We start from the raw sequence: 25,957 nt of genomic DNA on the forward strand, positions 1-25,957 counted from the left end.
TGTATATACTAGGTGACTGACACACTGTTTTGAAGCCACCGTTCCTCCATGTTGGTATTTTGGAAGCTATAGAAATGCATTTATTAATGTCTACATTGCCACATTTATTATAATACAGACACTGAAATTCATAAGTTTAAATTATATTATGTGAGCTAAACATAAAATAAATAAATATCTAAAGCCATTTTCCTTAAAGTATCATTTTTCGAGAGTACTGTTACTGTCCCCACTGCAACAACAAAATACTTAAATACATGCAATGTAATACTGTAGAATTCCATTCGTATGGAACTGCTCCTAGTGTTTGAATACATCATTTGTAAAATGGGGCAGTATTGACGTTTAGTACACTGCTCAAAAAAATAAAGGGAACACTAAAATAACACATCCTAGATCTGAATGAATGAAATATTCTTATTAAATACTTTTTTCTTTACGTATTTGAATGTGCTGACAACAAAATCACACAAAAATTATCAATGGAAATCAAATTTATCAACCCATGGAGGTCTGGATTTGGAGTCACACTCAAAATTAAAGTGGAAAACCACACTACAGGCTGATCCAACTTTGATGTAATGTCCTTAAAACAAGTGAAAATGAGGCTCAGTAGTGTGTGTGGCCTCCACGTGCCTGTATGACCTCCCTACAACGCCTGGGCATGCTCCTGATGAGGTGGCCGATGGTCTCCTGAGGGATCTCCTCCCAGACCTGGACTAAAGCAACTCCTGGACAGTCTGTGGTGCAACGTGGCGTTGGTGGATGGAGCGAGACATGATGTCCCAGATGTGCTCAATTGGATTCAGGTCTGGGGAACGGGCGGTCCATAGCATCAATGCCTTCCTCTTGCAGGAACTGCTGACACACTCCAGCCACATGAGGTCTAGCATTGTCTTGCATTAGGAGGAACCCAGGGCCAACCGCACCAGCATATGGTCTCACAAGGGGTCTGAGGATCTCATCTCGGTACCTAATGGCAGTCAGGATACCTCTGGTGAGCACATGGAGGGCTGTGCGGCCCCCCAAAGAAATGCCACCCCACACCATGACTGACCCACCGCCAAACCGGTCATGCTGGAGGATGTTGCAGGCAGCAGAACGTTCTCTACGGCATCTCCAGACTCTGTCATGTCTGTCACATGTGCTCAGTGTGAACATGCTTTCATCTGTGAAGATCACAGGGCGCCAGTGGCGAATTTGCCAATATTGATGTTCTCTGGCAAATGCCAAACGTCCTGCACGGTGTTGGGCTGTAAGCACAACCCCCACCTGTGGACGTCGGGCCCTCATACCACCCTCATGGAGTCTGTTTCTGACCGTTTGAGCAGTGCTCCTCCTTGCACAAAGGCGGAGGTAGCGGTCCTGCTGCTGGGTTGTTGCCCTCCTACGGCCTCCTCCACGTCTCCTGATGTACTGGCATGTCTCCTGGTAGCGCCTCCATGCTCTGGACACTACGCTGACAGACACAGCAAACCTTCTTGCCACAGCTCGCATTGATGTGCCATCCTGGATGAGCTGCACTACCTGAGCCACTTGTGTGGTTCACGCTACCACTAGAGTGAAAGCACCGCCAGCATTCAAAAGTGACCAAAACATCAGCCAGGAAGCATAGGAACTGAGAAGTGGTCTGTGGTCACCACCTGCAGAACCACTCCTTTATTGGGGGTGTCTTGCTAATTGCCTATAATTTCCACCTGTTGTCTATTCCATTTGCACAACAGCATGTGAAATTTATTGTCAATCAGTGTTGCTTCCTAAATGGACAGTTTGATTTCACAGAAGTGTGATTGACTTGGAGTTACACTGTGTTGTTTAAGTGTTCCCTTTATTTTTTTGAGCAGTGTATAATCGTATGAGTACTTTTTAAAAGGGAGAATGTGGAGGGAGGAAAAAGAGAAAGTGGAGTTGATGCGGGTCAGACACGGGAGCCATGCCCACCATGATGCCATGGTACAAATGAAGCTTGGTACTACGGAGTTGGCCCACCTGTAGCACCACACTCCCTCCCACCCAGGTCCTTCTCCTGAAAGCATCATTAGTTCTACTTGGCTGCAGCCTCTTTGTGGTATTGCTATTACTCGCCATTCCATACTGCCAGTAGCTGGCAGGGGTGCTACATTTCTCCTCGCTCTGTGTTTGTGTGTCATTTGCGGAAACTACGGCCCCTGTCGCGCGCAGCGAGCCTGCTCATGTCCAAGTGTGTGTGTTGTTTGTGTGTGGGTGTGTGTGTGTGTGTGTGTGTGCGGGTGTGTGTGTGTCTCATGGCATTCATTTCAGAGGGGAAACAAAACACAGCTTGTGTGGTGGTTCAGGCAAAGAGCGTCTCCACTAGGCGAGTTGGGATCACTGTCTCAGCCTGTCAGTCATCTCACTGCTCTCAGTCAGCTTATAGCCCTGATCACCAGACACCACAACTCTTCCCAAGCCCCAGCCTCAACCCTTTGAGCCCTGCCGTGCTCCGGCCCTCAAGTCCTTCCCCAACCCAAGCCCCAGCCCTTGCCGCCAGCCTCAGATCCATCTCTGCCCTCCAGCCCTTGCCCCAGCTCTCCAGCTCTAGCCTGGCCACAGATCATATCACCAGCTTCTGCTTTTCCTGGTCGTCGGTAAGTAAACACGCGCAGATGGCCAACACTGTTGCGTAACTCAACAGCCTTAACTGCCACAAACTGGGCAGCTGCAGAGCGTGGCAGCCCAAATCATCTTTTTTGTTCAGTGTCTTCTAAGGCTGATCCAGAGACCGTTAACTCTGTTTGAAGCTCCCCTTATGGCCCGTTTGTTCCTGTTTCATACAACTTGGACCATAGTTGTGCCATCCTTCCACTCCCATGCATTCTGCGCCAGCTCTATTGAAGACAATGGCCCATTGAAAAGAATCAGTCCCCTTTTCTCAGACATTGTTCAGCCCTTTCAGCATCATAAAAGCTCAGCCTCTCTCACTCACTTTCCCTGGGCCAATCTCATTGGAGATCTGACAATATGGGGAAGGGTGTGTTGAGCTACTCTGAGAGAAGAGAACACTCGACCCGCAGCTGCAGCTCTGCTGCCTGAGTCACCAGGATCCCGTTTTTCAGCCACAAATATTTCGCATGAGAGTGAGAGAGCGAGGAGCTGTGAGGTCTGTGTGTGTTTTTGAGTGTGGACGGTGGGCTGCTGCTGCTCTCTCTCCTGACTGTTCTAACTAGAGTGTGAGGTTCAGAAGTCTATGTTTCTCTCTCCTGTGACCCTGTGGCTTTTGCCACCTCTCAGACTTAGTTCTTTATTATAGAGAACAATGCAGACGTTTTCAGCCCCAACCGCCAGTGGGCACATTGCCAGACCTCCACAGCTTTTGTGAGAGAGAGACAGGCCTGATGGGTCCCTTTGCAGACAAACTGTATAAAACCTGAGGACAGACCAGAAGCCCACGGAGGGCAGCTGTACTAAGACAGCTTTGTTCTCTGCTGACTTGCTTCCAAAGTCAGTCACTGAACAGAACTCACATTGTGCGCTTTTTCCATGAGTAAACTCAGGCTGTCAACACAGCCTCCTCTGCCTACCAGAGCTGCTCTAGTCAGACAAATACTGTGCATCTGTGCCCTCTGTAGAAAAAAGCTCATTTACAAAGAGTTTTTTTTTTTGAATGAGCTCTGAGATGCCAGAAATATGCATTGTTTACAATAGCCCATTCTGTGGTAATAAACACATTTTCAGATTCCACCTCAAGCCCGGCTTCAGGTTGCGTGAGTGTGTGTGCATGTGAATGTGTGTGTGTGTGTGTGTGTGTGTGTGTGCGTCTGCGTGTGTTTGTTTGTACATGTGTGTATTAAGGCTTTGGTAGAGTGTTGCTAGGTTTTCCATACTATCTCACCACCCCAACAAGAGAATATTTTGGCCATTCTACAGACTGAATTTATCAAGCATGCCAAATTAGGACTTTGTGTTTTTGTTTTGAGCTAGAGAATAGCAACCATTGTGATACAGAAATTGCTCTAGTGACCACTGACTCTCTAATTACCCCATTGGTGCTTCCAAATAGAACACAAACATGTGCTGAAATCTATCTTCCACTGAGTTTACCATGCTGTTTCCATGCCTGTTGTGCTCATAAATGTATATTTTAGAAAATTATATTAATTGGACCTCCTTGGTTTGGAGCATTTCCACAAATGGCTACAATGTCATTCATTTGAATGACAATAGTATGTCTGCCAGCTTGTCTCCAAGCGTGCTCCAGTCCGCCCATTGTTAGAAGTGAATGAGAAATCTGTTTTCTTTGACTGGGGCACATACAATACACTGAAAGTTTATTCAATGCAAACATTGCACAACGTTTAATTCATGGTTTAAAAAGTCTTCATATGTAAATCACTCTATTGGACAGCAACACACGTACACACACTCGCACATAGACACACTCTTCACATACGCTGCTGCTACTCTGTTTATTATCTATCCTGATTGCCTAGTCACTTTTACCCCTACCTACAATTACCTCAACTACCTCGTACCCCTGCACATTGACTCGGTACCAGTACTCCTTGTATATAGCCTCATTATTGTTATTTTAGTGTGTTACAATTTCCTTTTTCTGGGGGGGCTAATCTTTCTTACTTTGAACACTGCATTGTTGGAAAAGTAAGCATTTCACGGTAAGGTTGTATTCGGCGTATGTGACAAATACCATTTGATTTGATTTGATACTGACTTACTGCTGTTAGGCTGATTTCAGAGGTATTATTTCTATCTAACTGAAGTTTATTTAACTTAAATGTAGGAATTAGGCCAAAAACCGTTAAAAGGGTTGTTGCTCGACTTAATTCAGGGGAATTTTCCCCCTTCTCTATGACACTATTCAGTAACAAAGTTTATCAATGCGAGCTTTGTGCCAGCCCTGACTGTTCACAGGTTCCTAGAGCAAACCGTACAGTACAGATACCTCACACTAAAGGTCTTTTTGGATCCAAAAAGTTGGATTCGAACCCAAATGTACCTGAGGACCACCAGACCCGGATCCAAATGAGCCCGAGGACAATCAGACCCAGATCCGAATGGACCCAATATTTGTATTTATTTATTTTTATTTAACATTTAACTAGGCAAGTCAGTTAAGAACAAATTCTTATTTACAATGACGGCCTACCCCGGCCAAACCCTCCCCTAACCAGGACGGCACTGGGCCAATTGTGCACCGCTCTATGGGTTTCCCAATCACGATCAGTTGTGATACAGCCTGGAATCGAACCAGGGTCTGTAGTGACGCCTCTAGCACTGAGATGCGCCACTCGGCCCTGAAAGGGGGACCCGGCCACGAAAACAATCAGAACCAAACCTGAATGGACCCAACATTAACCAGATCTAGACCCAACCCGTAACCTAACCGGTCCGTTTCAATTGGACCCGAGTGACAATTGTTTTTATGTTTATCAGCGAAGTTGCTCTTTTGGTTAAGAAATATATCTTAATATGTTGGCTAGGCCTTATACACTGAAAAAATATATAAACGCAACATGTAGTGGAAATAAAAGATCCCAGAAATGTTCCATACTGTCACGCCCTGACCGTAGAGATCCTTTTTATGTCTCTATTTTGGTTGGTCAGGGCGTGAGTTTGGGTGGGCATTCTATGTCTGGTGTTCTATGTTGTCCTTGTTTTGTATTTCTGTGTGTTTGGCCTGGTATGGTTCTCAATCAGAGGCAGCTGTCTATCGTTGTCTCTGATTGAGAATCATACTTAGGTAGCCTGTTCCCACCTGTGTTTGTGGGTGGTTGTTTTCTGTTTAGTGTATGTCACCTTGCAGAACTGTTTCGTTTTCGTTTTTTCCTCATTGTTATTTTATTTAGTGTTCAGTTTTGATTAAATTATTAATATGGACACTTACCACCTTGGTCCTCTTCTCTTTCTCCCGACGACAATCGTTACAGAACCACCCACCAACAAAGGACCAAGCAGCGTGGGAAAATGGACTCCTGGACATGGGAGGACATTTTGGACGGCAAATGACCATGGGCACAGCCGGGAGAGTATCGCCGTCCGAAAAAGGAGCTGGAGGCAGCAAAAGCGGAGCGGCGACGCTATGAGGAGTTGGCTCGAGGAGAAGTGCAGGAGAGGCAGCTCCAGAAATGTTTTTGGGGGGGCACACGGGGAGATTGGCGGAGTCAGGTAGGAGACCTGAGCTAACTCTCCGTGCTGAGCGTCGTACTGGTCAGGCACCGTGCTATGCGGTGGAGCGCACGGTGTCTCCAGTACGTGTTCATAGCTCGGTGCGCTACATCGCAGCTCCTCGCATCTGCCTGGCTAGAGTGGGCATCAAGCCAGGAGGGATGATGCCGGCTCAGCGCATCTGTTCTCCAGTGCGTGTCCTCGGCCCGGGTTATCCTTCGCCAGCTTTGCGCACTGTGTCTCCAGTGCGTCTGCACAGCCCAGTGCGTCCTGTGCCTGCGCCCCGCAGGTGCAGGGCCAAAGTCACCATACAGCCAGGAAGGGTTGTGCAGGCTTTTTTCTCGAGACCTCCAGTGCGCCTCCACGACCCAGTGTATCCGGTGCCTCGGCCAAGGACGAGGCCTCCTGCATGTCTCCCCAGCCTGGTGAGTCCTGTGCCTGTGCTAAGCCCTAATCCTCCTGCATGTCTCCCCAGCCTGGTGAGTCATGTGAGTTCTCCCAGAGTCAAGCCTCCAGTGATGATCCATGGCACGAAGCCTCCAGTGATGATCCATGGCACGAAGCCTCCAGTGATGATCCATGGCACGAAGCCTCCAGTGATGATCCATAGCACGAAGCCTCCAGTGATGATCCATGGCACAATGCCTCCAGTGATGATCCATGGCACGAAGCCTCCAGTGATGATCCATGGCAAGAAGCCTCCAGTGGTTATCCATGGCACGAAGCCTCCAGTGATGATCCATGGCACAAAGCCTCCAGTGATGATCCATGGCACGAAGCCTCCAGTGATGATCCATGGCACGAAGCCTCCAGTGAGGATCCATGGCACGAAGCCTCCAGTGAGGAGCCATGGCACAAAACCTCCAGTGAGGAGTTATGGCACGAGGCCTCCAACGAAGGACGTCAGTCCGGAGCCTCCAGCAACGCCTTCTAGTCCGGAGCCTCCAGCGTCGCCCTCTAGTCCGGAGCCTCCAGCGTCGCCCTCTAGTCCGGAGCCTCCAGCGACACCCTCTAGTCCGGAGCCTCCAGCGACGCCCTCTAGTCCGGAGCCTCCAGCGACGCCCTCTAGTCCGGAGCCTCCAGCGGCGGGCTTCAGTCAGGAGCAGCCAGAGTCTCCCTCCTGTCCGGAGCAGCCAGAGTCTCCCTCCTGTCCGGAGCAGCCAGAGTCTCCCTCCTGTCTGGAGCAGCCAGAGTCTCCCTCCTGTCTGGAGCAGGCAGAGTCTCCCTCCTATCCGGAGCAGCCAGAGTCTCCCTCCTGTCCGGAGCAGCCAGAGTCTCCCTCCTGTCCGGAGCAGCCAGAGTCTCCCTCCTGTCCGGAGCAGCCAGAGTCTCCCTCCTGTCCGGAGCAGCCAGAGTCTCCCTCCTGTCCGGAGCAGCCAGAGTCTCCCTCCTGTCCGGAGCAGCCAGAGTCTCCCTCCTGTCTGGAGCAGCCAGAGTCTCCCTCCTGTCTGGAGCAGGCAGAGTCTCCCTCCTATCCGGAGCAGCCAGAGTCTCCCTCCTGTCCGGAGCAGCCAGAGTCTCCCTCCTGTCCGGAGCAGCCAGAGTCTCCCTCCTGTCCGGAGCAGCCAGAGTCTCCCTCCTGTCCGGAGCAGCCAGAGTCTCCCTCCTGTCTGGAGCAGCCAGTCTCCCTCCTGTCCGGAGCAGCCAGAGTCGCCCTCCTGTCCGGGGCCCGCTGCGAGGGTCCCCGGTCCGGGGTCGGCCGTAAGGGTCCCCGCTCCAGAGGCGCCACCTAAGTGGGCCAAGACTAAGGTGGAGCGGGGTCCACGTCCCGCACCAGAGCCGCCACCGCGGTGAAATGCCCACCCAGACCCCCCCCTATAGGTTCAGGTTTTGCGGTCGGAGTCCGCACCTTTGGGGGGGGGGGGGGGGGGGGGGGGGGGGGGGTACTGTCACGCCCTGACCGTAGAGATCCTTTTTATGTCTCTATTTTGGTTGGTCAGGGCGTGAGTTTGGGTGGGCATTCTATGTTTGGTGTTCTATGTTGTCCTTGTTTTGTATTTCTGTGTGTTTGGCCTGGTATGGTTCTCAATCAGAGGCAGCTGTCTATCGTTGTCTCTGATTGAGAATCATACTTAGGTAGCCTGTTCCCACCTGTGTTTGTGGGAGGTTGTTTTCTGTTTAGTGTATGTCACCTTGCAGAACTGTTTTGTTTTCAATTTTTCCTCGTTGTTATTTTGTTTAGTGTTCAGTTTTGATTAAATTATAATATGGACACTTACCACGCTGCACCTTGGTCCTCTTCTCTTTCTCCCGACGACAATCGTTACACATACGCACAAAAAGCTTATTTCTCTCAAATTTTGTGCACAAATTTGTTTACATTCTTGTTTGTGAGCATTTCTCCTTTGCAAAGATAATCCATCCACCAGACAGGTGTGGCATATTAAGAAGCTAATTGAACAGCAGGATCATTACACAGGTGCACATTGTGCTGGGGACAATAAAGGCCACTCTAAAATGTGCAGTTTTGTCACACAACATAATGACTCAGAGGTCTCAAGTTTTGAGGGAGCATGCAAGTGGTATGCTGACTGCAGGAATGTCCACCATTACTGTTGCCAGAGAATTTATTCTTTATTTCTCTACCATAAGCCACCTCCAACGTTGTTTTAGAGAATCGAGCAGTACGTCCAACCGGACTCACAAACGCAGACTACGTGTAACCACGAAAGCCCAGGATCTCCATATCTGGCTTCTTTACCTGCGGGATCGTCTGAGACCAGCCATCCGGACAGCTGATGAAACTGAAGAGTATTTCTGTCTGTATTAAAGCCCTTTTGTGGGGAAAAACTCATTGTGATTGGCTGGGCCTCTCCCCAGTGGGTGGACATGGCTCCCAAGTGGGTGGACCTATGCCCTCCCAGGCCCACCCATGGCTGCACCCCTGCCCAGTCATGTGAAATCCATAGATTAGGGCTTAATGGACTTATTTCAACTGACTGATTTCCTTATATGAACTGTAACTCAGAAGAAATGTTACATATAGCGTTTATATTATTGTCATTATATTCCCCTTATTAGCGTACAATAAATATGCTGTAGGCTATGCAGATCCTTGGTCGGATCCATTCAGGTCCACTCGGGTCTATCAGCTGTAGTTACATAGACCCAAGACCCGATGACAGTCAAACAGGACCCAACCCGGACCTGCTGGAAAAGCTAGAATTTTGGACCTGGACGGCTCAGGTCTTGGTTCGGGTCTGGGGTATTCGGTTTGGGTGGACCTGTGAAGACCGCTACCTCCCACTCCTGCACTATTTATTCAGGGAAGGAAAAATCCAACACCTTTATCCTTAATTTCGTCTGTCAGATATTCCCCCACCCCAAATATGATTCTCCTGCTCAAGTCACAACTTAACATTTCATCTTTTCTGGGTCAGGGAAACTTCAAATGACTTCTTAACCAGACAATTAACATGCCTGGCGAGCATTGGGTCAGACCGATATGTTCAACCTCGGAGGGTTTGACCACTGAAAGTAATACTAGAGTCATTGGCTGTATGTGGAGTTGGACTGTCTGTCAGTGAGGAAACAGTCAGAACCCTGGGCTCCAGTCCCTCCATTTGTCTTTTCAGTTTCCCATCTGGTGGGAAAAGCCTCAGGGATCCTCTTACAGGTGCTCAAATGTTAGGGATAAGACCCCCCTGCTAGAGTCGTGTTGCACCAGGGAACCGCCGAAAGTCTGGGAAGGACATCAACAAACCAGCTTTTGGACGATCCACTAACCCCAAGCTTTTTCAACCCATTGTATTCTCTCTCCACCAAAACCAGAATGCATGCAGAGATTGAAGTACTCCTCTCATACGCAATCATAGCCATTAAATTTCCCTCTCTTATGAGGCTAATAGTACTTTATCAGCTTCATGGCGTTCCCTTTCGTAAAGGCCCAAGGGAATACATGAAATAGAAACATAATTACCAATTTTCTCCACTGTCATCATCATACACTGCTTTATTCCACCATTCCACTCTCTCTTCCCTAGTCCTCCGTAAAAGCCATAGATCTACACTCTAGCCTAGTCCTAGTAGCAGATCTGTGAAATGACTTAGACATTGACAATTATTGGACAGGATGTAAATCTGCAGCACCCAATCCCTCGACTCTGTATATATTACAGTGACATGGTAGAACCAAAAATAAACAGTGGTTAAGGATTGGGTAAGCCAAGCTTTGTAAGGTAGCTACTGTTCTTCTACAATATGAGTACAGAGGGGCACTCCAGTCTACTTTACTTTTCCTGAATGGTGTCCAAAGTATACCCCTCAGCCCCCTGCACCCCCTAACCAGGGTATCAGGACCATTATGTTGGCTCTGGCTTCCTACTATGCTAAGTGTAGTGTGATTTCTAAAATAAGGCTCAGGGCAGGAGAAAAAGGCCAGTGTTGAACATGGCCTTGTATTAATGGGTGGTGAGATGGAGAGGCTGTTTGGGGTGAGAGCTGGATCCAGTGGTTAGGCAGAGATCAGGGCAGGCATTAGACAGGATGTGCTGAGAGGTTGTCGTGTTTGGAGCCTAGCGTAGCTCTTACTCTCCGTCCTAACAGGATGCTGTAAAGCTGCCACGGAGTGAAGGGGATCTGATGACTGTACTGAGCTGTGAACTCAGCCCCAAGCCTGCAACATGAGCACCACTGTTCTACACTGTTCCACTAACACTAGCATGCAGGCCAGGGAGACCCACTCCTCTCCCCCCTTTTCCCCTGCCGCCCTGCGAACAGTGTGGGCACTGTTGTAGCCTGGAGCCGGGTGGAAGGTGGTGTTACAGTATGCCTCACTGAGGGTTGTTATTGTATGTGACTGACTCGGTGTGTGTGTGTATCTTTATTTTAGAGGAGATGAAGTGTGTCGGGATCACATGCCCTGCTCTGTCCATAACCTCCTGCCCTGAGGGCTCGGTTCTGACCAAGAGCTACACTCCCCCTGCTGGCTGCTGCCCCACTGTGCCCTCCCAGTGCACCTGTGACTTCCGCGCGTGCCACAAGCCCCGGTGCCCCTCCGGCCAGAAGACTGTACCACTCAGCCAGGCCACCGGCAAGCCAGAGGACTGCTGCGACGTGTTCGAATGCGTGAAAGGTAATGTATATAAACATAGCAGGCCAAGAATTGGTGTAGTCTTCTTTGTTTTCTTGCTGAGAGAAATGGTGCTGGTGTGAAATGTTATGCCTTTGTGGAGGTAATTATTTTATTCAGAAAACAATTTCCCCCCAAAATCCCAGTTGACTAAATGTCCTGTGATGAAAAGGACAGTCAGTAATGAGATGGTAATTACACTCCGCCACTGCAGAGTGTGACGACGGTTCATATAATTTTTTCAGGTGTATATCCGCAAATAATCTCAATGCCTCTTGGCATGTTAATCATAATGAGTCTCGTTAGGCAGATTGTGTTCACAACTGGTGTTCTCGCCCTTTGTGTGTGTGTGTATGTGTGTATGTGTGTGTGTGTGTGTTTATGTATGTGTGTTTGTGTGTATGTGTGTGTGTGTTTGTTTGTGTATGTGAGAGAGAGAGAGAGAGAGAGAGAGAGAGAGAGAGAGAGAGAGAGAGAGAGAGAGAGAGAGAGAGAGAGAGAGAGAGAGAGAGAGAGAGAGAGAGAGAGAGCAGATGTTGGTAGTGCAGCCAAGTCACTCTCCTCCAACAGCCCAGAGTTAGATTTCACATTCACAGCAGCTAGCCAATCAGCCAGCCAGTCAGTCAGGGAGGCACAGAGTCAGGGAGAGAGGGAGTTAGGCAGGGAGGGAGGGGACCTGAACCTGGCTGTTTACTCTGCCCTCCCAGCAAATATTTGCTGTTTTACCAACAGAACAAATTCCCATTCTGGCCCCTCTGCGTCCATAAATGTGTGCCGTGTCCCGGAATGAATGGACTTAATGAGTGCAGTGACCAAAAAAGTGCTTAGGCTACCAATATGCTCAACAGAAGTGCAGTGTCAAAGAGTTCCTGTCTGGTCATACGTCAAAAAGGAAAAGGTTCAACAGTTCATTGATGGGAATGCTTTTTATGTGCTCCAGTCTGCCAGGGGGAGTGTAATTGAGTCAGGCAGGCCGGTGAGGGCTGAATGGCGGCTGCAGAGGCTAGGGGATCAGTGTTTTGATAACAAGTGTCTGCTGCTCTTTGGGTCCGGACTTGACGCCCTTTGTGCCTGCCCTACTGGCGGTTAGCCCTGCATGACTGCGCCCACATCAGAAATCAAACAGAGAGAGACTGGGGATGAAGACATGGCACCTACCCCCTAGTATCCCCCCCAGTCTCCCCAAAGACCTCCTCAGAAAAGAAACATCCCACATATGTTGGGTCACTCACAAACACCAAGCCCCATCCACAAAACACACCATTATTAACAAAGTTTGGGCGTCCTATAATATTTCTCTGTGAAACACATAATAGTACCCAGCTGCCAGCGACCTTAGGCATTGAGCACATGATTTTACAGACCAGAGGTTGGCTTTTGGTGGGTTTTTGGTCAGTGTACAGACTAATATGACAATGGACCCCTTGTGTTTTGCCCATGTTTGACGAGAGACTGTCTCCAGCTCTGGCTGAAGAATGAGTTTGGGTGACTGGACAGGAGCTGGCATGGTCTTTCTGACCTGATGTTATCTGACATTACAGATGGTCCCAAATGACCATGCTACAGTAGCCTACTGTTTATCAACCCTTAGATGAGCAAACAGTCTGGAGTCGCATGTAGCATGTAGCATGTAGCATGTAGCATGGATTTAGGTCAGGACTTGATGTAGACTAGTATGGTACATGCTTTCCAAGAACTTTAAAGCCGTAAACTGAGAAAAATCTCCTCAGAATTCTTGTTTATCATGGTCTCCCAAGTTGCCCAGTGGTCTAAATCACTGCATCACAGTGCTAGCTGTGCCACTAGAGATTCTGGGTTCGAGTCCAGGCTCTGTCGCAGCAAGATGCGACCAGGAGACCCATGGAGCGGTGCACAATTGGCCCAGCGTCGTCCGGGTTAGGGGAGGGTTTGGCCGGCAGGGATGTCCTTGTCCCATCGTGCACTAGTGACTCCTGTGGTGGGCCGGGTACAGTGCACACTGACACGGTGGCCAGGTGCACTGTGTTTCCTCTGACACATTGGTGCGGCTGGCTTCCGTGTTAAGTGGGCATTGTGTCAAGAAGCAGTGCGGCTTGGTTGGGTTGTGTTTTGGAGGACGCACAGCTCTTGACCTTCGCCTCCGTATGGGAGTTGCAGCGATGAAACAAGACTGTAACTACCAATTGGATACGATGAAATTGGGGAGAAAACGGGGTAAAAATAAATAATAATAAAGATTTATTGTTTATCATTTGGGTTTTGCATTTTTGTTAGCTGGGAAAGACAAGTCACACCATGTCAGTTTATCATGAATGTTTTAGGGTTGGCCAGGGTCAGGGTTTTATGATACCTTCAGCCCCGGCCACTATCCTATCCTCAATATGGATTGGACTGGAAATCAGAATGCATGAATGGAATTTAGTGTCTCTGCCGCTAGTTTGTTTTAGGGATTAGCATTAGCAAATACTGCGGAAATCACATGTGAACATCCCGTCATGTGACTTCCTATTGTTTCCCAAGCGTTAAAAATGTTGCCATGCCTTTTGATTTCTGCCCGGCAAGGTACTTATTGCATTTTGTCTGCTTGGTTATGCTGCACGCAAGGCAGGCAGGCAAGCAGAGAGAGATAGAGAGAGAGAGAGAGAGATAGAGATATAGAGATAGAGAGAGAGAGGGGGGGGGGGTAGAGGGAAAGAGAGACAGGGAAAGAGAGAGAACAAATCCTCACTTTACTTTCAACTCAGTTGGCCCACCTGCTTTGTATTAGAGTGCAGGGCTGGTCCAGGAAGCAGGGAGAAAGGTGAGGGGTCAGAACAGCACTCTACCAGGGTATGGTATACAGATGCTGCCTCCCCCCATGGAAACCTTAATAGGGCTAGCTACATTTGTTAGCATCTGGGCACCCTTGAATGCCACAGGCAGACTTCTCCTGTGTGTGGTGCTGGTACCTGTCCCTCCACTCCATCATTTATTAAACAATGACCAGGGTCCACTTACGTAACCATTCTCCTGCAGTAACTTAATGGTCATGGTTTTAATGAGAAGTTAATGTGGTCTTTCAAGGCCCTGAGTCACTGAGTCATAGTCATAGCCAATGACAGTGTCATAGACAAATGGTTTATCTGGTAATCCAATAAAATGACATATGGCAATCACTGAAATTATAGAACTTTATGGCGAAAAAAGCTGTCTTTGATGAATGAAATACTAAATAAAGAGAGTGCTTTTCCTTTACCACTCTCTTTCTCACACAAATACAAACACCCACTCCTCGGGGTGTTCCAGGAGCATCGTGGGCAGTGGCTGGACGGTAGTGTCTGCGAGGCGGCTGCTCAGGGCTTGTTAAGGGTCTCTAATGATCCGTACAGTAGTTCTGTGGGCCGGCGATCCCACATTGTTCTGTGGGCCGGCGCTTGGAGACAGACAGTGGAGGTTTCCGGTACTTACGCTGGCTTTACATGGCCTGTGTGCTGTCTGCAGCCCAGCACCCCAGACCACACTGTGCCAGCCCAGCCCGCTGCTGTTTTCTTTTACCCAGCACTGGGCTGAGCTGAGCTACGCTGCGTGCGCCACCTACACCAAGACTCCACAGATCTCTGCTAAGTTCCACCCAATGGAGCTGGCTTCATTGTCTAATGCTGTTGGAGCCCAGTCCCCAGGGCTCTCGGCTCAAGTGCATAGCTCAGCACGACTTTACACAAATACACTTCTGTTCCATCCACAGCTAGCTACACTGTAATTATTGCATCTGAGTTAATGCACGGTTACAGAAGCAACAAACTCATTCTGGCCTGGGGTGGATAAGCTATTTAATACATACCAAATGGGATGGTTTAGCATAGTATGTTCATTCATCAGCCGTGAATGTATGTTAGCCATCAAGAGCCCCACATGTCGTTCAGGTTGACAGCGTCTGTTTCCCCTTCCACTTTCCCAGTTTCCCCCAAGTGTGTCCACAACGGGAAGGAGTTTTCCGAGGGGGAGGTGTACCGTATGGACCCTTGCTGGCTCTGCCAGTGTCGAGGAGGGATATCCTTCTGCTCCAAAGCGGAATGTGCGGAACTGGACTGTGAGAACTTCTACATCCCAGAGGGAGAATGCTGCCCTGTATGCATAGGTACACACATCATTTTAAAGTTATACAACAGTATCTATTACAGATAGTTTTATAGATATGTGAGATTTTGTTTGATTGGTGGAGGTGAGCTGGCACAGTTCGGGAGGCCGTTTGTCATTAGTGTTGCTCTGAGTGTGGCCAGACAGACAGGGAGGCTAGTAGGGAGGCATGCAGACGTACGGAGCAGACAGGGCTGTAATACACTCCCCCAGGGCTCCCAACACGCTGTACAATATCCTTACCTTAATGGCTTCCGTTTACATTCAGCTGGACTCAGCAGTCATTAACATGCTTCACATACAAGGACCGGTCAAAAGAATGAGCAATGGGTAGGAGGTCAGGAACATAAACCTCCTTTGAGTGAGTGCTTTGGCTTCATTATATCTGGTTGCCTTAATGGAGGGAGACCCCTTTTGTACCTGTCCTCGACACTAAAACACATGCCCTCAGAGGCAAGTAAAAACACTGGTACCTGCGGTTGGAGCTGTTAAAAGGCTTGGGTTTCGGCAGCGCATATGGCCAACAAATGACGGTCTCGTGAAGCATAGTGGTGGTGGACAGATTTGGCTGCCAGTGTTTTTGATCAGACACATGAGAGGGAGGGAGACTGAAGGAGGTTATTGGAGGTCAGTGTTGGAGGTACATCTGGAATGTTCAGCCCCTGAGATTTTGGGGAATGCTTTCATCTTGTGTCCCTGCTTGGCCATGGAAATCTCCAGTCATTGATGAAGCCATTGTCAGTGTTACTGTTCTAAGCTGGGGGTGGTATTTGGTTTGTCGTCGTTATTAAGAGCAACCCAAGCTGCACACCTGTTCTAATCTATTTGTAGACAGGTCAAGTCACCTACAGCCCTAAAAGTGCTTCACGGCTGTGTGTGAAGGTATTGTAATTTGTATTTTTAGGCTTGCTATTGATAGTGTGAGAGATGGATAGAGAGAGAAATAAAGAGATTGAGAGGAAAGCAGAACTGCTTCATATTCAGTATAATCACACACAGATGAAGGAGTCACAGCAGCCAAATCTTTGCTGGAATCAAATCGGGCAAATAGGACTCCGTCTTTAGGGAGACCCACTCCTTCACCACACACACACACACACACACACACACACACACACACACACACACACACACACACACACACACACACACACACACACACACACACACACACACACACACACACACACACACACACACACACACACACACACATACACACACACAGGTTCAGTGCACTGCCCTCAGACCACCTTCCAGCTCCACCTCACAGCGCTGCCGTGGTAATGGCCTGCCTCTCTTAACAATAAATTGTTGAATAAAAACAATCATGATCATTTATGGTAAACTTTTAAGTCATCAAAATAGATTCCCAGAATTCAGAGGGCATACATGACCTCAAATGGAGCTCCATGTGTTTTCTGGGTTGCCTCTCAAACAGGCTTCATTATGTTGTGGTCCTAGACTTCAAACAAATGGGTAAAACCTCATTGACATAAGTATTCACACCCCTAAGTCAATACCTTGTAGAAGCACCTTTTGGCAGTGATTACAGCTGTGAGTCTTGCTGGGTAAGTCTCTAAGAGCTTTCCACATCTGGATTGTGCAACATTTGCAGATTATTATTTTCAGAATTCTTCAAGCTTTGTCAGATTGTATTGTTGATCATTGCTAGACAACCATTTTCAGGTCTTGCCATAGATTTTCAAGTAGATTTATAGTACCAGTCAGAAGTTTGGACACACCTACTCATTCCAAGGTTTTTCTTTATTTTTTCATATTTTGTACATTGTCGAATAACAGTGAAGACATCAAAACGATGAAATAACACATATGGAATCATGTAGTAACCAAAAAAAGTGTTAAACAAATCAAAATATATATTATATTTGAGCTTCTTCAAAGTAACCCCCCTTTGCCTTAATGACAGCTTTAAACACTCTTAGCATTCTCTCAACCAACTTCATGAGGTCATGAGTCACCTGGAATGCATTACAATTAACAGGTGTACCTTGTTAATTTGTGGAATCTTTTCCTTCTTAATGTGTTTGAGCCAATCAGTTGTGTTGTGACAAGGTAGGGTTGGTATACAGAAGATAGCCCTATTTGGTAAAAGACCAAGTCCATATTATGGCAAGAACAGATCAAATAAGCAAAGAGAAACAACAGTCCATCATTACTTTAAGGCATGAAGGTCAGTCAATGTGGAAAATTTCATGAACTTTGAAAATGTCTTCAAGTGCAGTTGCAAAAACCATCAAACTCTATGATGAAACTGGCTCTCATGAGGACCGCCATAGGAAAGGAAGACCCAGAGTTCCCTCTGCTGCAGAGGATAAGTTCATTAGAGTTAACTGCACCTCAAATTCCAGCCCAAATAAATTATTCAGAGTTCAAGTAATCTCAACATCAACTGTTCAGAGGAGACTGCATGAATCAGGCCTTCATGGTCGAATTGCTGCAAAGAAACCACTACTAAAGGACACCAATAAGAAGAAGAGACTTGCTTGGGCCAAGAAACACGAGCAATGGACATTCGACCGGTGGAAATCTGTCTTTTGGTCCAAATTTGCAAATTTGAGATTTTTGGTTCCAACTGCTGTGTCTTTGTGAGACGCAGAGTAGGTGAATGGATGATCTCCGCATGTGTGGTTCCCAACATGAATAATGGAGGAGGAGGTGTGATGATGTGGGGGTGCTTTGCTGGTGACACTTTCAGTGATTTATTTAGAAATCAAGGTACACTTAACCAGCTACCACAGCATTCTGCAGCGATATGCCATCCTATCTGGTTTGCGCTTAGTGGGGCTATCATTTGTTTTTTAACAGGACAATGACCCAACACACCTCCAGGCTGTGTAGGGGCTATTTGACCAAGAAGGAGAGTGATGGAGTGCTTCATCAGATGACCTGGCCTCCACAATCACCTGACATCAACCCAATTGAGATGGTTTGGGATGAGTTGGACCGCAGAGTGAAGGAAAAGCAGCCAACAAGTGCTCAGAATGTGGGAACTCCTTCAAGACTGTTGGAAAAGCATTCCAGGTGAAGCTGATTGATAGCATGCCAAGAGTGTGCAAAGCTGTCATCAAGGCAAAGGGTGGCTACTTTGAAGAATCTACAATTTTTTATAAATCTTGGTTTGTTTAACATTTTTTGGTTACTACATGATTCCATGTGTTATTTCACAGTTCTGATGTCTTCACTATTATTCTACAATGTAGAAAATAGTAAAAATAAAGAAAAACCCTTGAATGAGTAGGTGTGCCCAAACTTTTGACTGGTACTGTAACTCGGCCACTCAGGAACATTCACTGTCTTCTTGGCAAGCAACTCCAGTGTAGATTTGGTTTTGTGTTTTTGGTTATTGTCCTGCTGAAAGGTGAATTCATCTCCCAGTGTCTGGTGGAAAGCAGACTGAACCAGGTTTTCCTCTAGCATTTTGCCTGTGCTTAGCTCCATTCCATTTATTTTTTATCCTGAAAAACTCCCCGGTCCGTAACAATTGCAGGCATACCCATAACATGATGCAGCCGACGCTATGCTTGCAAATATGGAGAGTGCTACTCAGTAATGTGTTGTATTGGATTTGCCTTCAACATAACACTTTGTATTCAGGACAAAACGTTAATTGCTTTGCCACATTTCTTTGCAGTGTTACTTTGGTATTGGTATTTTATTAGTATCCCCACTCTTCCTGGAGTCCACACAAAACATGAATCATGACATAATACAGAACACTAATAGACAAGAACAGCTCAAGGACAGAACTACATCAATTTGTGCCTTGTTGCAAACAAGATGTATGTTTTGGAATATTTTTATTCTGTACAGGCTTCCTTCTTTTCACTCTGTTAATGAGGTTAGTCTTGTGGAGTAACTATAATGTTTTTGTTCCATCCTCAGTTTTCTGCTATCACAACCATTAAACTCTGTAACTGTTTTAAAGTCACCATTGGCCTCATGGTGAAATCCCTGAGCTGTTTCCTTCCTCTCCAGCAACTGAGTTAGGAATGATGCCTGTATCTTTGTAGTGACTGGGTGTATTTCTACACCATCCAAAGTGTAATTAATAACTTCACCATGCTCAAAGGGATATTCAATGTCTTATTTTTTACCAATAGGTGCCCTTCTTTGCTAGGCATTGGAAAACCTCCCTGGTCTTCTGTTTGAAATTCACTGCTCAACTGACGGACCTTACAGACAATTACATGAGTAGGGGTATAGAGATGAGGTGGTCATTCAAAAATCATGTTAAACACTATTATTGCACACAGAGTGAGTCCATGCAACTTATTATTTGACTTGTTAACCTTTCTGATCTACCCATCCCGGTATCGGGATAATTGTCATCAGCAACGCTGAATAGCATAGCGCCACAGTCAAATAATATTACTAAAAAATATTCATATTCATGAAATCACAAGTGCAATATTGCAAAACACAGCTTAGCCTTTTGCTAATCCACCTGTCTTCTCAGATTTTGAAATTATGTTTTACAGCAAAAGCAATACAAGCGTTTGTGTAAGTTTATCGATCGCTCGACAAAACATTAAGTACACTTAGCATCAGGTTACTTGGTCACGAAAATCAGAAAAGCAATCAAATTAATCGTTTACCTTTGATGATCTTCAGATGTTTTCACTCACGAGACTCCCAGTTAGACAACAAATGTTTCTTTTGTTCCATAAAGATTATTTTTATATCCAAATACCTCCGTTCGTTTGGCGCGTTATCCTCAGAAATCCACAGGAAAGAGTGGTCACGACAACGCAGACGGAAATTCCAAATAATATCCATAATGTCCACAGAAACATGTCAAACGCTTTTTATAATCAATCCTCAGGTTGTTTTTCAAATATACACTGCTCAAAAAAATAAAGGGAACACTTAAACAACACAGTGTAACTCCAAGTCAATCACACTTCTGTGAAATCAAACTGTCCACTTAGGAAGCAACACTGATTGACAATACATTTCACATGCTGTTGTGCAAATGGAATAGACAAAAGGTGGAAATTATAGGCAATTAGCAAGACACCCCCAAAAAAGGAGTGATTCTGCAGGTGGTGACCACAGACCACTTCTCAGTTCCTATGCTTCCTGGCTGATGTTTTGGTCACTTTTGAATGCTGGCGGTGCTCTCACTCTAGTGGTAGCATGAGATGGAGTCTACAACCCACACAAGTGGCTCAGGTAGTGCAGTTCATCCAGGATGGCACATCAATGCGAGCTGTGGCAAAAAGGTTTGCTGTGTCTGTCAGCGTAGTGTCCAGAGCATGGAGGCGCTACCAGGAGACAGGCCAGTACATCAGGAGACGTGGAGGAGGTCGTTGAAGGGCAACAACCCAGCAGCAGGACCGCTACCTCCGCCTTAGTGCAAGGAGGTGCACTGCCAGCGCCCTGCAAAATGACCTCCTCAATCACTCCTTTTTTGGGGGTGTCTTGCTAATTGCCTATAATTTCCACCTTTTGTCTATTCCATTTGCACAACAGCATGTGAAATTTATTGTCAATCAGTGTTGCTTCCTAAGTGGACAGTTTGATTTCACAGAAGTGTGATTGACTTGGAGTTACATTGTGTTGTTTAAGTGTTCCCTTTATTTTTTTGAGCAGTGTATATTCGATAATATATCAACCGGGAGTGTTGGTTTTTCAATAGGCCCGGGAGTAACAATGGCCGCCTTTCTCTGTTGCGCAAAACTCACTCTGAGAGCCCCCACCTATCCACTTACGCAATGTGATCGTTCTCCCTCATTTTTCAAAATAAAAGCCTGAAACTATTTTATTTTTTATTTTTTTATTTTACCGTTATTTTACCAGGTAAGTTGACTGAGAACACGTTCTCATTTGCAGCAACGACCTGGGGAATAGTTACAGGGGAGAGGAGGGGGATGAATGAGCCAATTGTAAACTGGGGATTATTAGGTGACCATGATGGTTTGAGGGCCAGATTGGGAATTTAGCCAGGACACCGGGGTTAACACCCCTACTCTTACGATAAGTGCCATGGGATCTTTAATGACCTCAGAGAGTCAGGACACCCGTTTAACGTCCCATCCGAAAGACGGCACCCTATACAGGACAGTGTCCCCAATCACTGCCCTGGGGCATTGGGATATTTTTTAGACCAGAGGAAAGAGTGCCTCCTACTGGCCCTCCAACAACTATGTCTAAAGACTGTTGACACCTTAGGGAAGCCATAGAAAAATCTGGTTGATATCCCTTTAAATGGATGATAGGCATATATAAGAACAGAGAGGTTTCAAAAAAAGAGGCACTTCCTGATTGGATTTTCCTCAGGTTTTCACCTGCAATATCAGTTCTGTTAAACTCACAGACAATATTTTGACAGTTTTGGAAACTTTAGAGTGTTTTCTATCCTAATCTGACAATTATATGCATATTCTAGTTTCGGGGGCTGAGGAATAGGCAGTTTCAAATGGGTATGTTTTTTAGCCAAAAACAAAAATACTGCCCCCTATACTTAAGAAGTTTTAAGCACATTTTTTACTCCTTAACATATTTAGGCTTGCCATAACAACAGGGTTGAATACTTATTGACTCAAGACATTTCAGCTTTTCATTTGTAATTCATTTGATTTTTCTTCTCTAAAAATATAATTTCACTTTGACATTATGGGGTATTGTGTGTAGACCGGTGACAAAAAAAATCTCTATTTTATCCATTTCAAATTGAGGCTGTAACAAAACAGAATGTGGAAAAAGTCAAGAGTTGTGAATACTTTCTGAATGCACTGTAATGCTCTTAAATGGGATTTTTTGCTTTGGAGTGAAATTTATGGCACTGAACCCTGAACTGTTCTTTGGCCTTTTGGGGGCACGGATGAAACTGTATCTGTGTGACATGCACATGGCTGAGGTTAACTCCTCTTATGGGGAAAGACACTGCAGAGACAGGAAATGAGATATGTATGTCTCGCTGTGTTTTTAATTAACTAATCTTTCTCCAATATGACATGCTCTTCCATCCAGCTCTACTTACGTACATTAGATCCCAGTACATTTGCTTTACATCCACTCTCTGACTCCTGACTCTTGAGGGTTCATCCACCGGTCTTGGTGGTTGGCCAGTTTCTCCTGGTCCCTCCAGGAATATCCTGCTTCCCTCACCTCTGATTCCACCATGTCCTTTGTTAACTCAATAACATGGCTATGACGCGTTCCCACATTCATAGGCGTTGTATGAATGTGTCTAATTCCACTGTAGTTGATGATGACAACGGCATTGATGATGACTATGATGATGATTTTATTGAATCTGTTAGGAAGTAGAGTGTGTGTCATAAGGCATATGTACCACACAGCATTTACAAGTAAGGACGGCATACCAAACAGCACAGTATAGTTCCCACGCTTCTCTCCTTCTGATCACAGCCTCTGTCTGTCTCCCTCTCTGTGTATCCAGATGTGGAGCTCCTGTCTATGGATAGCACGGAGGCCAGCTGCTGGGTGAACAACAAGCTGCGTGGCCACGAGGAGCAGTGGAAGGAGGATGACTGCACCTTCTGTCAGTGTGTGGATGGAGAGCCCCACTGTACCGCCATGGCCTGCAAACAGAGCTGTCAGAACCCAGTCAAGATCCCTGGAGAATGCTGCCCCTTCTGCGAGGGTTCGTGTGGAGACACACACAAAATAATATCTGTATGCACATACTGTACTTGATCACATACAGCCTGTAGCAGGGACTACAGCTGACTTATAACTGCCTTAAACATACAACTGAGAAAAAACGATTGGCTAGTGTTGAAGTAGTTGGAGATTTAAGTCTGAAACTAGCAAGGAACAGGTCAAATGTAATGCTAAATATGTTCTAGACATAGCCCACATTGTCATAAGCAGTCAATTTCCTCACAAGGAAATATCTCACGTTGCACTTCTTCTGAAGTAGCCTTATATTGCATTTACAGACAATGGACATACCAAACGTTTTGATGGAAGATTGAATTTTCAGTTCAACTAGCGTAATAGGGCAGGAAAGAGCGTTACATGAACTCACAGTTTTTAATCTAATTACATTGTCTAATTGAAATGTTTCTGATGTATTGTGTAAGGGTCAGGGGCTTCGCCACCAATTGCATCTGGCATTCCATTGAGCTCTTGATATAGCCAACATAGTGTATCTGTCAAAACTGATATCATAAACAACTTGCAACTCGCCAGCTGATTTTCAGGAATTCACCCCCATTAATGGTCACCCCCTCACATGTCAATGTAGCTACATCCGATGTATAACATGTCAATGTAGCTACATCCGATGTATAACATGGCAATGTAGCTACATCCGATGTATAACATGTCAATGTAGCTACATCCGATGTATAACATGTCAATGTAGCTACATCCGATGTATAACATGTCAATGTAGCTACATCCGATGTATAACATGTCAATGTAGCTACATCCGATGTATAACATGTCAATGTACATCTGGCAATTAACGTCCTCATCGGTAAATGGAACTGTTCCTACTGCGCTGTACAGTCAGTTTGAGCTCGGAACCTGACTGGTGGAACTGGACTGTAGGATAGTCTCTCTCCCTGAAGCTATGTGGAGGCCATGTTGGCCGCTCATTAAAGGGGAGGCCACGGAGCATTCTTCAGCTGCAGGCTCCTTTGTGATTTTTTATTGGCCCAGCCCGCAATATGTGACCCACCTGCATGAGGTGTGGCTTAGACTGAGGGGTTAAATCTGATTTATGGTCATTCCGGTGTCTGTATTGGCCACACAGCATTTACTGCGATGCGGCCTCTGCAGAAGTCAGGGCATTCATATTTCCTGTGCTTCACGGAGCAGAGCGTAGCTGTTGTGAAGGATGTTGTCAAGGAAGTGAGTTTGTGTTTATACAGGACGTACCGCCCCAACCTACCTTCAACCAATCATGTCAGTGCGGAGCTATACGGAGCTCTCCGCATTGTTACAAAATTTGGGAGGCTCACGGTGATGCGGGAGAGAGCTTGATTTGGCCTCCGCAAGCCTCCTGAGGCTCCGCAATCACGTCACACCTACCGTACAGAGCCTCCGGACTGCATTGCCGGATCAAGCTTAATTGGAGTGGATCACTGTTTCTTTGTGAGCGTAATTAGTTACAGCTCGTTTGGTGCTCCTCCCTCCGAATGTAACAAGATAATGGAGAGCCCCCCCCCCCCCCAACTAAACCCCCACCTAGCTTCCCCTGGTTGTGGCTTGTACATGTGTGACTCAGGCCAGCATTACACCTCATCCCTGGTGGGCTCCAGTGATGATGTGGCCCTCTGGGTCTGTCCAGTGCCAGCCTCTGACTCACCAGACTCCCACACACGGGCTTCTCTGTTTGTGCTTGAGCCAAGCCGTGCTCCTGCACTCCTCCAGGTCGTTTAGACAACATGTGAGGTGCTCATTCATCAAAGCCCTCTGATAGAGAGCACCTATATCTCGTGTAATGGCCCTGCGTTTATCTCTAATCACAGCGCTCTCTCTCAGATGGCAGCAACGTGAACACTGAACCATTTCTGTTGGCATGGAGATGGATGTGTAACATTGTGTGTCTAAGTCTACTGCTCTTTACTCTTTGCTCTCATAAAAGCCTAATTTGAGAATAGTATGACATGTCTGTGAGTGTTATAGGCTTCACAGAGGCAGGTATAGTATGACATGTCTGTGAGTGTTATAGCAGCATCATATGAAGGTTATAACCTGCTTTTCTGTCCCACAGAGCCTTCGTATGAGACGGTGAGCCCTATGCTATGTCCTCGTCTGGAGAACTGCTCTTTCTCAGGGAAGGACTGCCCCTACGGCTTCCAGCAGGACGACAACGGCTGCCTGCTCTGCCAGTGCCTCAACCGTGAGTCTCACACCAGACGCAAAGAGTTAAACACAGATACATAAACACACATAAACACGAACACACATGAACACACACATACCATAAACACAGACATGCTGGAACTTGTTCCAAATGTCAAATCCCTGGCACATTATCTCCAATACAGAAACATAAAGCAAATATCTGTCGCACCTCATTTGTTACCATGGCTGCATGGTATTTGCAGTTTTTTTGTCATTGGAATTCGCTAATGAAAATCCCTATAGAAAACGAACATGGTGTTGATGGATGAGCCAGCCTATGGTAAGGTGACCTCCATGTGAACTGTTTCAGATTACTCCTGCCCTGACCTGGGGAAATACTGCTCGCTGCAATGCCCTGTGGGATACGAGAAGGATGACTTTGGCTGCGAGGTGTGTGAGTGCAGCTCTCCAATGCCCAAGTGCCGACCCCTGACCTGCAGCAAGACCTGCCCCTACGGATATGTGTAAGTCCTCTGAAGGGTCTACACATCTTCAAGTTAAGCACTGCTCATTATTCACCCCTTATTTTCCACGCAGCTCAAAGGCTGTTACAGACCCACTGGTCACGACTGAAAAGCCAAAGCCTGAAGGAATGGTGATTTGTGTGGTTTATTATTGACATGGGCCCTGACATACAATCCACTCTTTCTTTAGCTGGAAAAACACATTTCATAAATCATTTTTCCGTCTCAAAACAACGCTAAAAAACGCATCTGCACAAAAGCGGCCTTTATGAATTGTATACAATGAGATTCTTCTTGTATCTGAACCATGCTCTCTGGAGCCTCCGCTCAAGATGGG

The 25,957-nt window shown here is 46.5% G+C and overlaps 1 protein-coding gene across 2 annotated transcripts in view; it reads left to right on the forward strand.

Moving 5' to 3' along the window:
* The window catches only part of LOC129812843 (cysteine-rich motor neuron 1 protein-like), a 59,796-nt gene that overhangs the window by 16,434 nt on the left and 17,405 nt on the right, over positions 1-25,957 (forward strand). Inside the window, exons 4-8 of one of the 2 annotated variants that reach the window (XM_055864758.1) lie at positions 10,973-11,215; positions 15,129-15,308; positions 22,737-22,940; positions 25,023-25,151; positions 25,467-25,620. In XM_055864758.1, coding sequence (XP_055720733.1) covers positions 10,973-11,215; positions 15,129-15,308; positions 22,737-22,940; positions 25,023-25,151; positions 25,467-25,620 — 910 coding nt within the window. The remainder of the gene's footprint in view (positions 1-10,972; positions 11,216-15,128; positions 15,309-22,736; positions 22,941-25,022; positions 25,152-25,466; positions 25,621-25,957) is intronic. The other variant, XM_055864759.1, reaches the window with a different exon arrangement.

The sequence above is a fragment of the Salvelinus fontinalis genome, chromosome 16 (genome assembly GCF_029448725.1).
Source record: "Salvelinus fontinalis isolate EN_2023a chromosome 16, ASM2944872v1, whole genome shotgun sequence".
NCBI lineage: Eukaryota > Metazoa > Chordata > Actinopteri > Salmoniformes > Salmonidae > Salvelinus > Salvelinus fontinalis.